This window comes from Sciurus carolinensis, chromosome 5, assembly GCF_902686445.1.
Source record: "Sciurus carolinensis chromosome 5, mSciCar1.2, whole genome shotgun sequence".
Classification (NCBI taxonomy): domain Eukaryota; kingdom Metazoa; phylum Chordata; class Mammalia; order Rodentia; family Sciuridae; genus Sciurus; species Sciurus carolinensis.
The window spans coordinates 37,833,501-37,849,602 of record NC_062217.1 but is presented as its reverse complement, the minus strand read 5'-3'; the positions used below and the strand labels follow the sequence as shown (position 1 = coordinate 37,849,602).

Genomic DNA, 16,102 nt, shown 5'->3' with positions numbered 1-16,102 from the left:
CCCACTTATCAAAGCAAGGATGCTAATAATTATCCTAACTATTCTTTCAACCCTATAACCAGCCACCAGGTCCTGTCCTAATTATCTCACAGATCTGTCCCCCCATTACCACTCCAGTGCCATTGTCTAAATTCATTCTACACCTCTTACCCGCACCCCAGCGGTGTCTCCGCTTAGCTTCCCAGCCTCTATTTTCCCTCCATTCTGATCTAACCTTCACCTGCCTCCAGAGTGGTCATTACAAACCTCACATCTGATCACAGCAGACTCTTCATGTTTCCAACTGCACGATGGAGTTCCAGTCCTCATCTTGCCAGCCTCCTCTCTCACCAATCACCCTTCTCTATGCTTAACTCAGGCTGTCAGAACATGTGAGTTTCCTCTGGGGTGTCTTCCTGGTTCTGCCTGTGTGTCTGCCTAACATAACTGATCATCAGTCTAACAGAAGACAGCTCAAATTGTGTGTCCCTTACACCATCCCTCTAAATTAGCTCAAATTGAATCAAAAACCTAAATATAAGAGCTAAAAGTCTAAAACTCTTAGAAGTAAGGAAAGGAATATGACATTGGATATGACAATGATTTCTTGAATTGGGACCTCAGAAGCACAGGCAGAAAAAGAAACATAGATAAGTTGGACAACATCAAAAGTAAAAACTTGAGAGCATCAAAGGACTCAATAGCATGAAAAGGGTAACCCACAAAGTGGGAGAAAATATTTGCAAGTCATCTCTCTAAGAAGGGGTTAATATCCAAGAAAAACAAAGAAACCCAGATAAAATACAGGCAAAACACCTGAATAGACATTTCTTCAAAGAATATGTAGAAATGTCCAATAAGCACAAGAAAAGATGCCCAATGTTATCAATCATTAGGGAGATGCAAGTCAAAGCTATAAAAGATCACTTCCTACTCATATGATATATATTATTAAAAAAAAAAACCAGAAAATGGTTCATGAGGATGTGAAGAAATTGGAACCCTTATGCATTATTGATGAGAATGGAAAACAGTTCTGTGACCATGAAAACCAGTATAACAATTTGTCAATAAATAAAAACAGAATCGTCATGTGATCCAGCAATTCCATTTCTGGATATGCTTAAAAAAAAAGAAAGAAAGCAAGGATTTAAAGAGACATTTACATAGCCATGTTCATAGTAGTACTAGTCACAGCAGCCAAATGTTACCATTCAAAATAGCCAGATGAATGGATAAAGAAAATGCATATACATACAACAGAATATTACTCAGTTTTAAAAGGGAAGGAAATTCTGACACATGGAACAACATGGATAGATATTGAAGACATGACAGTGAAATAAGCCAGTTACAGAGGGACAAATAATGTATGCTCTTCCACTTCTACAAACTACCTAAAGTAGTCAAAACCAGACAGAAATTGAAATGGTGATTGCCAGAAGATGAAAAAGAAATGGGCATGAGAAGTTTGTGTGTGTGTGTGTGTGTGTGTGTGTGTGTCTAAACCAGAAATGGTTGAGGAAATATATTGTTTCAAAATAAGGCCAAGTAGAAATGTCATAAAAAACAACTTACACTCAACCATAGTCCCTGCCCAGATTTTGGGAAATTGGAAACTTGGCCTCTTCCCTTTCTTACCAATCCCCCAAATCCACAGGGAGCAAGGGGCAGGAGTGAGTTGTTACCTCGGAGTTTGAGTGTGGGCTGATCTTTCCAAGCTTCAGGCATCATTTCTCTTCGTGTCTTCAAGACAAATTGACTGTTGATAAATTTGCAGATGCTAGAAATGTTGAAGGTAACTTGAGGATGAACAATGGAGAAATACTCATCTAATCGAATCTTCTGGGTTTGGAGTCCTGGGACATACTTCTGAATATTCACTCCAGCTTGCTTGACCCTCAGCTATCCACAGAGGAGAGATGTCAGACTGGGGAACAGAAAGCAACCTCCACCATAAACTATCCTTTAGAAATAACATTTGGCCTTGCTTTGTGACTCGCTGGGGAGAAAGGGGGTCTGTAATGGAATAAACATCAGGGAGTGATAGTGTTTCTTAAAAAATCAAATCATGTCTGGAAGGAAAGCAAGAGTAAAGGAGTGCTCAGCAGGAGGAAAGGTACACGAAGCTCTCAACTGCACCAGTAGTTCTTCCCTCACTCTTTAAGACCTCTCTAGTTCCTTCTCTCTCACCCACTAAGAAAGCAACTAGCAAGTTCTGCAGCACTGGATCTGACACTCAGACCTGGTGAAGGAGTCTATTGATGGGGTGGGGACACACTTCATGCTGTCTCCAGGGAACACACAGAAAGAAGTATAATGGATATCCTTTACATAAAATGTTTAATGTCAGCACTGTGTTCAGGGACATGTAACTTTACTAACCATGGGGAATCTTCTAGGTGGTAGAAATCAACCTTGTCTTTTGACATATGTATCATAAACTTGTATATATGCTACACCTGAAACTTAAACAGAAAGGGAGTTTCTAAGGAGATCAGAATTTTAAATGTTAATAGTGATAGTAATAATAAGAAGAAGAAGAATACTTCATCACACTGGAGAAAAGTCAAGGTGCATTACTTTATAACTACCTAGTTGTTTCATATAGGGATTTTTTTTTTCACTCGGTGAATTCATATTTTCTTTGTGGATAGAGAGTCCACTCAAATGAGTTCATTTCATAGACTCTGTATCTACCAGTCAACTGGTAGGTGATGATTTAAAATGTCTTTGCTTGCAATAAATATCAGAGAAAATCACAGTGCTGAAAAGCATTTTTTAAAATCTTTATTTATTTTTGTACTTGGGATTGAACCCAGGGGTGCTCAACCACTGAGCTATATCCCCACTCCTTTTTTAATTTTTATTTTCACACAGGGTCTCACTAAGTTGCTTAGGCCTCAGTAAGTTGCTGAGGCTAGCTTTGAATTTGCAATCCTCCTGCCTCAGCCTCCCGGACCACTGGGATTATAGGTGTATACCACCACACCCAGCAGCTAAAAGGTATTTTAACTGATCTTTTGGACCAAAATCATTTTGCTTACTTGCCCTTTAAATTCGCAATCAATTTGGTTGACATATATTTTATTTGGAGCAATCTATAACAATCAGACTTAAATGGTCGTGCTCACAGCCCCCACAGAACATGGCAGGAGACCAGCACAGACCTCTTCCCACCTGTGATGCAGGAAGTGAAGTATGGTAGGACTGAGACATTGAGAGTGGTCCCAAGGATGGTGGGAGATGACGCTTAGAATTACCCAACATTGCTACTGATGTCTGTGTACGTAGTGAATGTTAGCAATTCCTTCTTTTTCCATTTATTTATTCGAATAGTAAACCTCCCTATTTACTCACTACTTCAAACCTCCCTTCCAAATCTCCCTGGATGATCCTGAATCCTTGTTTCCAGAAGATGCCACAACCTGAAACCAAGACAAGGGTTGGTTCTGCTAGGCTAAAACTACTCCCCCCAAACCCTGAGAACTTTTCAGGGACTTAAAAGTTCCATGAGACTATTAATCACCACCCCTTCCCTGGCTTATTCCCAATTCCAAGAGGGAATTGGCCTCTTACAGCTTCATCGAAGATAATGTGGAAAGGAAAAGCATCGCAGAATGTCTTTGCTTCAATCCAAAGATTCTCAGGATAAATGGGTTCGAAGGTGTCCCTGAGGTGCCCTGGACATAGAAAGAGAAAGCCCTAATGAGCGGCAGCTCCTGCTGTGGCCCTCGTACGGAGCTGAGCTCAGGACGGGGACAGAATCTTAAGTGTCTCACAGGCAAAGTGTGATCCCCACTCTTTAACCCAGGCTCCCTCGGCGTCTCCAGATGGCCACAGCAATTCTTCTTCCAAATTAAAACAAACAGAAAACTTGCTACCAGGTTGAGAAACCCTTCTGCCCCCTGCCAAGTTTCTGCCCGCTGCTGAAGAGTTACTGGGCCAATTGAGTACGCCTCCCCATGAAGACAGAGTCGGCATTGAAATGGTGACAGCCAGACAATGAGCTAGCAGAGCAGAGCGTGTGCGCCGGGCCCAGCATCGGGGACATTTGCCATGGAGCTTTTTAGACTGACAGTTTTGGGTGGCACATGAAAATTTAACCAACAGTCCTATTTGGCAGGGGGTAGAAATTCGAAATGGAGCCTTTTTGATATGAAAATATCCTAGACAAAGGATGTCAATTGCATGTTTGACTCATTTGCCACGGCTGGAAGGACTCAAAATGCAGCTCTTTGAGCCCTGCAAACCTTCTCCCAGATGCATGTCATCTGACCCATGGGGTCACGATGAGGAGCATCTAGCTCCCTTCTTTCCGTGGATCGGAGCCCTTATTCTGACTCTAATGTTAGGTGCTGGTTGTCAGGTGGGCTTAGTACCCATGGGGGGTTCCATAGAGAGCCTACTGCCCTCATTTTGCAAATGGAAAATTGAGGACCTTATCCCGGAATACACAGCTCCTCAGAGACAAAGCCAGAAATCTTTCTTGGCTCTTGATCCAGTGTCCTTTACACTGCTGGATGACATAGTTATTATCCACAGATTTCCAAATCAGAAATGTGTACCAATCAAGAAGGCCTGGATCCAGAGGAGGAGTTATTCAACAATGGAGGAAACGCCATTGTTCTTTACAATACATCAGCATCCATCTTCCTCCCCAGCAGTCACCAGTTGAGACTAATTCCAGTCCTCCCTCCAGTGGCTTAGGAAAGATGGTGTCTCCATATTACCCAACATAAACAAAAGGGTCAATGGGTGGAAAGTGAGTATGACATCTTAAAGTTAAAAAACACGGCCACCAAATCTAAGCTTTGCAGAAATCAGGGGACATCAATTGCATAAGGCTCTGTCCCCTTTGCACACGGGGGCGGGGGTGCTCCCCTTGGGAACCAGGCAGTCTTTCTGATCTAAGAGCTGAGGCTGGGAGAACAGCCCACTTACCTTTTCCAAAAGTGACTATATTTCTCACAACATCCCAGTTGGATTTTTTCACAGGACAAACAGAGACACTTAAATATTTTTCCTTCATCCTAAGGAAAGCTGCCTGGAGAGCCTGCAGAGAGAGAAGCACATGTGCCCAGTCTCATGACGGAAGATGCACAAGCCCCATTTGCTGCTATTGGGCCCATCTTTACAAGTAAAAGAGTGTCCATGGCCAGTGGGATACTATGAGGTTTGTGAGATCAATGCGACCAAGATATTTTATCTAATTCATCCTCATATTATTTCTCTACCAAAAGCAGCAAGAACTTTTTAACATCTGGAGAGGGGATTAGGGTGATATCTGGCAGGAATCACAAGCAACATCTTGTCTTTCTGTGACTGAAGATTCTGCAGTTGGACCCTAAGATGGGCTTCAAATGCCCTGAGACATAAACACCATGTGCTCCAGGAATCACAGACCTATTTGGATATTTGAACGAGTTACATGGACAGAGAGAGTTTTTCTCCCAACATATATGGTGGGCCGATCACCCTATGAGTCTCAAATGAGCTGACCAAGCACTGAATCTGAGTGGATTCTGAGCCTGTGACTGGCATTGGGAATGTGAACAATCAACTCATGTTAGGGGGATTGTAAAATAAGCCACCAAGTCCAAATTTCAAACCCTTTATCCCCACATTTTTATGCATGAACGTTTTCCAGGCTAAGGTACGTCGCAGAAAGTCTCTGGTGTATATCCAGTTAAACTTAACCCAGAAGTTCTCAACTAGGAATGACTTTGCCCTAACACCCACCCTGGGGACATTGGTAACGCCAGGAGACTTTTGATCGCCACAACTGAAGGGGCAGGGTTCTACTACCATCCTAGTGCGTAGACCCCTGGGAAGCTGCGAACCATCCTGTAATGCAGAGGACAGTCCATCACAACAAGAATTGTCTGATCCCAAAGGTCAGTAGTGCTGGTCCTGGTGGCACAGATCTGCAATCCCAGCTACTCAGGAGGCTGAGAAAGGAGGATCGCAAGTTCCAAACCAACCTGGGCAACTTAGTGAGATCTTGTCTCAAAATAAAAATAAAATAAAAGGATCTGAGGATGTAGCTCAGTGGCAGAGTGCTTACCTAGCAAGTATGAGGCCATGGATTCAATCCCCACTACCCCGCCCCACACACACACACAAAAAGGTCAGAGACACCCTATCTTAACTCCACTATTAGAAGGTCCAGTTGATTGTGTGGTTTGCATAGATTGTGCCAAGACTGGTAGCTCTCCTTGGGAGAATTGCTTTCTAAAGACACAGCAAATCCAGTACCTCTTGTTCTCTCCCGATGTCCTCACTGTCCTGTAACCTGTTTGGTTTTGCCCTTCTGGTCTGCCTGCGAGTCTTCTGTATAACCAGAAACACAACATGCTCTTTTTTCCCTGTTCTCTCCACCTCTTCATTCACATCAAGGATATCCATGGTCACATCCATGTCAAAGAAGTCCTTAGCCACAGCCTCAATGATACCTGTGGCAGAAGGACACCTACCCGTTAGGGATGGCAGAAGGCAGTATGTCAACAAAAATCATACAAAAATCAAGTCATACAACTTCTGATCAATTTCCCAGGGTTCACAAAGCCCAGGACCCGACTTAAGACAGACAGTATATGACAGATTAGTAAAAATAGAAGTATGCAGAGATTTAATGTGTACATGTCTGTACACCAAATATATCTGGTTGTTCCCATTTCTAGTTCAGGATCTCTTCATTTGTTTTTTATTTCAAGAAGGCATGTAACTCATTAAGCAAACAAACTGAAATAATGTAAGCAAAATTCAGTTGTAAAAGCATTAAGAATCATGTTTGCAAAGTTTCTTTGGGAATCTAAGCCAGGGTTAAAACACAATATATGAAGAAAGAATGTGTGAAGATGTTCATCACATTCTTGTTTACAACAGCAAAGGACTAGTAGCACAAAAAAATGCAACAATAGAGGAATAGCTAAGAGAATTACAATATTCAACATTATTCATCCATTTAAAATGGGTTTTTAAAGACTATGTGAAACTGGGTGTGGTGGTGTATTCCCAGTGACTTAGGAGCCAGCCTCAGCAAAAAATCAGCCTCATCAAAAGGCAGGTGCTGAGTAGCTCAGTGAGACCCTATGTCCAAATAAAAATACAAATAGGGCTGGAATTCAGTGGTCAAGTGCCCCTAAGTTCAATCCCTGGTACAATTTAAAAAAAAAAAAGACTATGTAAAAACATGGAAGCATACTTTTTCTACCATGCTAAATTTTTAAAAAAGGATTGATACAAAATACTACTTATATAAATACCATAACTATGTAAACACCGCAAAATTCAAAATGTTCAACAAAAAAATTATTCTTTCTTTTGGTATTTTGGAAACTTATTTTAAAAGCTCAAGGACTTTGGAAATAATGATCAAGATGACAAGGAGTCAGATATTGTAGGAGACAGAGATCCCAGCCCTCAACTGGCTCGTGGCTGTCCTGGAGAGTTTGTGGGCAGCCTTTCTCACTCCAGAGGCCTGAGAACTCTGGGACTGGTTAATCCATTGCATACCTGGTACAATGTGGCACAGACCGCTCCTGTCCGAGTAGTAATGGAGAAGCATTTCTCCATCCACTCCTCTCTCCACACGAAACGATGGTGCGTTCATCTCCTAATTAGAAGACACAAGACATTTCTTCCCAGGGAAAACACATTGTTTAAATTATGACGTCGAGGCCCTGTGACATAATACCTACCACAGTTTCACAGCTTCTACACATCAGGAATTTTCCTCTATACCTAATTCTCCAAACAACATTTTATGGCAAATGTTGTCTCCATTTTAAAGAGGAGGAGACTGAAGACCAAGGAAGTTACACCTAGATGAATGGTAGAACAATGGACCACCCCCAAATGAGCCGTTGTATTGTGCCAGACTGCTTCCACCCACATTGCAAGGCATGGCTGGTCAGAAGGTACCAGAAAGCCTCTGTGAGTCTCTGTAGTGCTTGGCCTATGACCAAGTGACCATGGGCATCTTCACCCACAGAAATATCAGAAGCTCAGAGAAATCTGCAAGTGAAATGAATTAATTAGTTTCTTGCTGTGGTATCAAGTTGCACATTTGGAAAACATAACCCTCAAGGACACATCAGAAAGAAATTCTCTTTCTTCAGGACTACTTACTTCAAGTATGCCCAATCTCATGAAGGCAATACATATGTTAGGAAAGAAAGGTACAGACTCTGCCTGGAGAATTCTCGGACAGAAGCAACCTTCTCTGTTTTTGTTTGTTTGTTGGTTGGTTGGTTGGTTTTTAATTTTTTCCTTTGAGACACATTCTTGATAAATTGTTTAGGTCCTCCCAAATTGCTGAGACCGGCTGTGAACTTGAGATCCTCCTGCCTCAGGCTCCCAAATCTCTGGGATTACAGGTATGTGCCTCTGTGTCCAGCTCTCCTGCTTGATTAGCTTGCAACTCAGCACCCTGAACTCACAGCGTTTGGTCTCAGAGAGGAATGAGATGAAGGAGGTGGATGTAGTTTTATGATATCTTTGCCCTCTTTCATAGTAGAGAGTTGCTAGTTAAAATTTTTTTCGCAAATAAATATTTCATATTCCCAAAGTGTATATACAGATAAAAACATTTGTTGGTATATGTATGTGTGTTTATATCTTTACCAAATCTAAAGAGGATTTGATGAAGTATGCATAAAGAGGAAATTAAAAGTTTATTTAGAAACTATATCCAAATTCTACAGTGAAAGTAAAGTAATTCAGTCCAGAGGGACTGAAGATCATATGCTCCTGCCAACATCCCCCTCAAGCTACCCCAAGCCAGACCTCTTCCCAGACATTCCCAGAAGTCCAGGCTTTTAGTTCTTGTGGTTGATGTCTCCAAGTTTCCATATAATAGTTATAGTTTAATTTATTAATTAACACAATTTTTTTTTTTTTTTTAATGGAGAAACACTGCCAAACAGCCCGGGACAAGGCATTTTTAAGATAGATATGGCTGGGTTCAGGCTATTGCTCAGCCACCACAGCCTGGGTGACTCAATAGTTTCTTGACTTTTCTGGGCCTCAGTTTTTTATCTGTATAGTGGGGGAAATAGAACTACCAAATCTTACAGGTGTTGAGAGGATGACTTATTTAGCTAAATACCTGCCTCATAATTACCAGTCAGTGAAGGTTAGCTAAAACATAACAAGATTGAGGGCACAGTTTTAACCAGGAATGTATGCCTTAAAGTCAGAATTATGTTATTTATTTTTGCCTAAAGAGTCAATCTTTAAATCTTTGTCTTGTATAAATCACTGGATAGCTATCAGATAGTGCATGTAGTTCATCCTAATTTGTGTGTTGTAACATTTAAATATTTTCTTTATCTGATTATATGCTAAATGTCCTGACCTATCCCCAGAGGGGTTCTATTCTATTACTTCTCTATCAATATGGTTTGGCATATGTGGAGTGAAAGGAGGTTAACTAGTAGAGGAAAGGTAGCAGCACTGAGCATAAAAATCACAGCCATGGAGCTTCAGAATCTCAATTCCTTTTACTCTTATTCATGAGTGTGAGAGTAATATCAGGGAAACAATATCTGAAACATGGAAAACACTCCATAATGTTTTTAATTTAATAAATAAATTGAATATTGACACCTTCTCCAGAAATGTGACAATATATTACCAAATTTCAGATGATACTAAAAATATTATGGAAGTTTACTAAAAGATCCTAACTATTTCTTTATATTCTAATAGTTGTGCTTTTAGCCAAAAAATCTGATAGAAAGTTGCCATGCAAATTCTTAAAATTTTAAAACTTCATACTGAAGAGAAAGAAAGAAAAGGGTTCAGAAGAGTTGCTTTTGAAATTTTTTCTCTGAGCCTATTAATGCTAAGGATGTTTATATGCTATTCTCTTAATATATACATATCTATGAGATAGGTTATTTTATTCCTATTTCTTTTTATCTCTATATCTAATGTTTTAAAAATTATTTAGTACATTGTAGGCACTCATTAAATGTTTATTAAATAAATAAGTGGAAAACAACTTGTCCAGGATCACACAGCTGGTAAATCACAGATCTGCTCAGACAGTGATAGAAGCCTGTGGCCTCAGAGCTGGGGCTCTTTCCACTGCCACCATCCTCAAGAAGTTCATGTGACAGACTCAAAACCTCACTCTACATGAAGGTTTCCAAGCCTCTGATTCCTTATTCAAAATATAGAGGAAATAATCTCTTTCCAATTTTATAGATATCTACAAGAGTGTGTAACAGTCAGTACTTTAATATACATAACCCCTTTTTATCCTTATGATGACTCTGCGAAGGTTGTCACTATGAACACTAAATCTAGAAATAGTGAAGAGGCTGGCAAACTACAATGTGTTCTAAAAATAAATATAAATGATTTTACATAAAATAAGAAACTATTATCATGATATGTGTAAATGCTACCTCATCTTTTCAATAAAGCACTTTGTCAAAAAAAAGAAAAGGGAGTCTAGGCATTTGAATTTCCAATGATCTCTACAAAGAAGAAAAGCAAGGCACGAACTCCAGAAGGACATATCCCAGTAGGGAAATTAGTTGCTTAACACCTCAGTCAGTCACCCCATGGGTTAATCAGAGTTGGATGGGGTCCGACTCTGGCTCTTGGCCCTGTCAAGTCTTTCCTTCTGATACTTGAATAACATGAATCTGGCTGCATAAGCTATTTATCAGCTCCATCCAGGCCAGGAAACCTTAGAAGAGATTTTGCAAATCCACAGAAACCTGACTGTTTTCCAGTCTTTTTTGCCATTGTGATCAGCCTCCTGGATTTAATTCCAAGCCCACTCCAGCTCTACTGCAGAGGCCATCCCCCATCACAAACTAACTCTCTCTCTCTCTCTCTCTCTCTCTCTCTCTCTCTCTGGCCAGGCATTTTAATAAAGGTAGCCAACAGGTATCTATTTTCCTTTTCTTTTCCATGAGAACTCTTGCACTGTGGCCCAAGAGTTCTGCAGCACAACAGAGAAGTAGTTTCTTTCCACCTGCCCCGCTTTGCAGGGAGGGAGAAGATGGTCCAAAACTGCTAAGCATTTGCTTCCTCTCAGGGTCACCAAGACCAGGCCCAGATGGTCTTACCTGATAAGAGAGTGCAAGGTAACTGTGGAGGGCATCTAGGTTTTCAATAAACTCGGTGAGATTTCCTCCCAGTGTCCGCAGCATTCTGTCATAGCCAGACATCTTACAGAACTTGAAGAAGTATTCTCCAAAAAGTTTCAGAATGACTTCCATGGACACGCCTGTGAAATCCAAAGCATATCCCACAATAAGAGCCCCTGCAAGGTGTTTGTCCTCCCTTGTATTCCTTTATTTTCAAAGTGTCCAAATCCTGGCAGTGTGATACTTTCTGAGCCACCATCTAAGTCTTCACCTTTCTCATCAGTGAAATGTCAACAATAACATCAATGTCACGAGGCCATTGTGAGGAGCCCAGGGTAAATCCTGGAACTTGGTGGATGTTCATTAACCATGAGTCCTTCCCAATCCCACCCCAGTCTTTTTCATGACATCCATGGTAAATATTTTCCTATAGTACAGGAGGGAGCTCAGAGCTATTGTTCCCCCTTGACCACTACCTCCAATGGTCAGATCAAGGGCAGAGAATGGGCCCCCGCAATCTCTCCCACCACCTCCTACATCTTCAAATACACCATCTAAAGTGCAAAATTTAGCTCTTATAAATAGCTAATGTAGCAATGCAAAAACAATCCCACCAAAGCTGTTATCCTGATTTACCCAAAAGATGGTAGGTAGCAAAGGCCTGCAATGCCTTCCTTTCTCTCTGGGTCTCACCAGATCCTGGTTACTCTTCAAGATTCAGTTTCCACATGGAATTCTCCATAAAGACTTCTCTGAATATCCCAGGTCCTACTGACTTCCCTCTTCCTAACTGTTACATTTTCCCCCTCCTATCTTTAGGGTTAGGCAGCAACATTGCCTTACATGTTTTTTGAACTGGACACAAAGTGGGTGCTTAATGAATTTCTGGGGGTGGGTTTGCAGCACTAGGTGAGGATTGCTGCCCACCTCTTCTACTCCCCACCTGCACTGTTGGTGTAGTGAATGTTTTTAAAGAATAGTCTGTAGTTCCTGCAATACCCATTGTCAAAGTTATTTTACTCAATGCTTGTCAATTTCTTGGAAGGCAGATAATCTTATTATCATGCCCCAAATTTTCCAGACAAGCCCATTGAGACTAAGCATCTTTGTGAATTGACCACAATCATACAGAATGACCAAGGCCAGATTTGCTGAAAAGGTTATAAATCTAAAGTCAGTTCTCCCTTCTACCACAACCCACAGTCTTTGGAGCAGCAGTTAGAGAGACAAGGATCTCCCCAAGACAATGGCTAGCTATGGGCTGTCACCACTGGCCGAGGAGGCAGGACATCTATTCCTCCTGCAGACCCGGAGCTCCTATGAGGAACATTCTCTTACTTATGGTGGACTCGTGACTCATGCGAGTTCTGGGGGCCAGGGAGAAGGTCCAGAATACTCAGATTTACAAGACAAGTCCTCAACTGCATCCTTGAAGGACTCTAGGATGCTCCAGCTGGATGTGGAATTCACAGCAAGGGACATTCTAGGTCTGCTGAGCTCTCCAGGCTGAGTCAAACAGAGTGACAGGGGATGAGAGGAGATCTGAGCACTTTGCAGCCTCTCCTGGCTTCCTAAGGTGGTCTGAACAGCAGTTTCTCTACAACTCCTTGTCCTTAGCTAGACCTCTGAGCAGATAATTGGTCTGTAATCTGAGCAGGACAAAGTCCCCACTGAGCTGGTCTGGCCTTGTCAGACTGAGTTATACATATTTCGCACAATTTGTTAGTCTCTTCTTCTGTATCTAGATAAAGCTTGGGATGGTAGGGTGGGAGGTGGTCATGGCCTCCATTGGGGTTCTTTGCTTTGGGGTCCATCCTACCTGGATACAGGCAGTCTTTTCTACATCAGGAACCACTGCCAACTCCTAAGTTAACTGAAATAAATTCTATTCAGTTTCTTTTCAATACTTCTGAGTTCCTAGGAGAACTCCTAAAAAGTAAATGGATAGGTGTGGAATTGCTCCTTCCACTTCCCCTTCTCCTCTCCTTCTACCTTTCCTTTCCCTCTAAATCTAGCTTATTCTGGCTGACTAACAAAAAACAAACAAACATACCAAAAAAAAAAAAAAAAAAAAAAAAAAGTCAGCTGTTTCGTACAGCCTGCAGCCTGGAGTTCTGAACAGGTGCATCCTGTTACCCACCAGGAAAAGCACAGGTCTCCAAAATCTTCCTTCTCCCTGGGACTTCTCCCAGGAGGACTGGGCTGTCTGCAGGCCAAGCAAAGTTATAGTCAAGTGACAGTGGCAGCTTTGTGTAGAAAGACTGCCTGCTTGAATTTTCTTTTAAATCTGAAAATTTACAAAAATCCATGAAGTTGCTCGTTCCAGACCCGGGTTATTTTGTTTCTGGGCGCCCAGCTCTGTTAACAGGAAAGGACATCTGGCTGAGAGACTAACTGTTCCTTCAACAACAATCTTGGGCTTGGGTGTGGTGTTTTCCATCTGTGCTGGGTTTGGGGCTGCTTCTGGGATTCTTGGTTCAGAATGCTTGTCTAGCAGAGGACAAAGGCCTCTTTCTAAATTCAACACCTGTCTTGTTTTTTGGTACAGTTTCATCGCAGTGAATTCAGAATTCCAAGAGCCCCCTAAGTCACAGGGTGTCAGGGATACATAGAAAATTATGAGAAAATGCAAGAATGAAATACGCACAAATCTCAGGTGCTTTACAGTGTTATCTGATGGTGCAACAGAAAGTCTATAGTATGCATAGTTTTCTATCTTTTGTGCAAGAAAGAAGGGAAAATAAAGAAATGTACATCTATCTGCTAATTTATGCAAAATTAAACAGCAGAAGGATAAACCAGGAATTATGAAAATTGGTTACCTATAGGACTTTGGTGGGAATGGGATAGAAAAACTGTGATGGGGGATGTCACTTCTCTGAACATAACTTTGAATAGTTTGGCTTAAAAAATCATATTAATATGCTTATTATAAGATTATTTATATGCTTATATATGCTTATTTAAGCAAATATTCATATGCTTAAAATAAGCAAGATCAATAAGAAGAGGGAAAAACCCCAAGATGGAATACAAACAGAAACAAATTAGCAGAACAATATTTCAGACTGAACAGTTTTGAATCACATAAATACCCAGGGGGAAACATTAACCCATTAACATTTGAACACAGTATTTAGATTGCTTTGTCCCCAGGTTATAGACATTAAGAACAAATATTTAGCTGTAGTTCAGCTTTCTTCCATCATTTATGTTAGCAGTTCTGAAACTACTTCCTGAATATTTAAGAATTGAGCATATAAGTAAACATATTGTAGCCAGTGGGAGTCAGATTTCTCCTTGAGAGAGAGGTTACAATTATGAAAAGAAGAAAAGAAGGACCCTATAGTGTTAAAGTAGAAAAATCTAACATAATAAGATTACACAATTCATCATGGTATAGATAGATATATGATAAATGATAGACAGGTAGACAGACAGACAGATAGATATGTGTATTAGCATCTGTTTTCCAGGTCTGTCCACTGAGCAGGCCTAAAAGCAGTGACACCTCAGTTGTGATAAGCTCAACTATCATTCGGATCTTGATTCTTAAGTACCACTCCCTGCTAAAGGAAACAAGAACTACTTAGAGAAAGGCAGATTCCAAGGCTGGGCAGGGAAAGAATGAGATGAACCTATACCATTTTTCATGACATAAAGTAAAGAAGAAACAAAGAATGATAGGGACATATCAAAAGGGCAAGGGATCAGTTTAAAGGGGCTCCCACTAGCTAGGTCTTGGAGAATTTGAGCATCAAAATAAATAGTGAAAGTAATGGATTACAATCTATTTTTTAAAATTAAGATTCAAGAGTCTTACTTATTTAAATTGATATAAATAAACTGGGGAAGGAGGAAATGCTCCCTTACAGAACTCCAACTAACAAATATAAAAGAAATTCCATATTTAGAATATCACCATTTTACCACCATCATAAGTATTGACTCCAACAAGAATCATAACTAATACTAAAATCCCAGAAGCAGGGGTTTGAGAAGCAATACCATATTTGCATTGTCTGAATTACAAAGGGAAAAATAGTAACTTTACAGAGGAGAAGGTGGCAGACTCTACTTTCACTGAGAGATCAAAGTTGACAGTAAAAACAGGACAGCTCAACATCCTGATATGATGAACTGGGAAGGGCAAAAGATCACTTCGGAGCCAGCCATGCTGGTGGTCATGGGCAATCCCAGTGACTCAGGAGGCTGAGGCAAGAGGACCACAAGTTTGAGGTCAGCATGAGCAATTTAGTGAGACACTAAAATAAAAATAATAAAAAGGATTAGGGATGTAGCTCAGTGGTTGGATGTAGCTCAAGTTCAAGCCCCCGCACCACAAAAACAAAAGAGAAAAAACAAACAGAAAAGATCACTTCTGTGGTTTTCCTACCAAGAAAGCATGATCTTAATAGAAACAATTAAATAACCAACTATTAAATAATCCTGAATTAAGGAACATGCTACCAAATAGCTGAGCAGAATTTTCCAAAGATATCAATGTTATAAAACACAAAGAGATTCAGGAACACTTTCAGGTTAAAGAAGAAGGAAAGGCATGAAAATTGACGTCACTCAGGATTTTCTTCTGTTCTAAAGGACATAGGTGTCAAGTAGAAAAAAAAACATTCATAAAGTCTGTAGATTAGATTACAGAATCATATCAATGCTCATTTCCTGAGTTTCATGTTGTACTGTAGTTATGTAACATAATTTTTACCAACGAAGAAGCATCATGTCTGCAACATAATAACAATTTGGTGGGAGGTGGGGTGGATCATAGATACAGATATAGAACAAAGACTGAGCCAATATAGTTATATGTTAACATCTGGAGAACACAGATAAAAAAGTATATGGAAATTCTTTGTACTATTCTTACAAATCTTTTGTGGGTTTGAATTTATGTCAAAATGAAAAGTTTTTGCTGATTGCCCTGAAAAGACCTCAGGAAATCTTATATAATAAGACTGCTTATCCAAGGCCAGCTGAGATACAGCTGGAACCTG

General features: G+C 40.5%; 1 protein-coding gene across 1 annotated transcript in view; it reads right to left on the bottom strand.

The window, feature by feature from the left end:
• Positions 1–16,102, bottom strand: part of LOC124985555 (guanylate cyclase soluble subunit beta-2-like) — a 48,301-nt gene that overhangs the window by 25,766 nt on the left and 6,433 nt on the right. Inside the window, exons 2-7 of the mRNA XM_047554290.1 lie at positions 11,070–11,230; positions 7,498–7,597; positions 6,238–6,434; positions 4,924–5,035; positions 3,559–3,662; positions 1,668–1,884 (exon numbers count right to left, since the gene is read on the bottom strand). Of these exons, the coding sequence (XP_047410246.1) occupies positions 1,668–1,884; positions 3,559–3,662; positions 4,924–5,035; positions 6,238–6,434; positions 7,498–7,597; positions 11,070–11,230 (891 nt within the window). The remainder of the gene's footprint in view (positions 1–1,667; positions 1,885–3,558; positions 3,663–4,923; positions 5,036–6,237; positions 6,435–7,497; positions 7,598–11,069; positions 11,231–16,102) is intronic.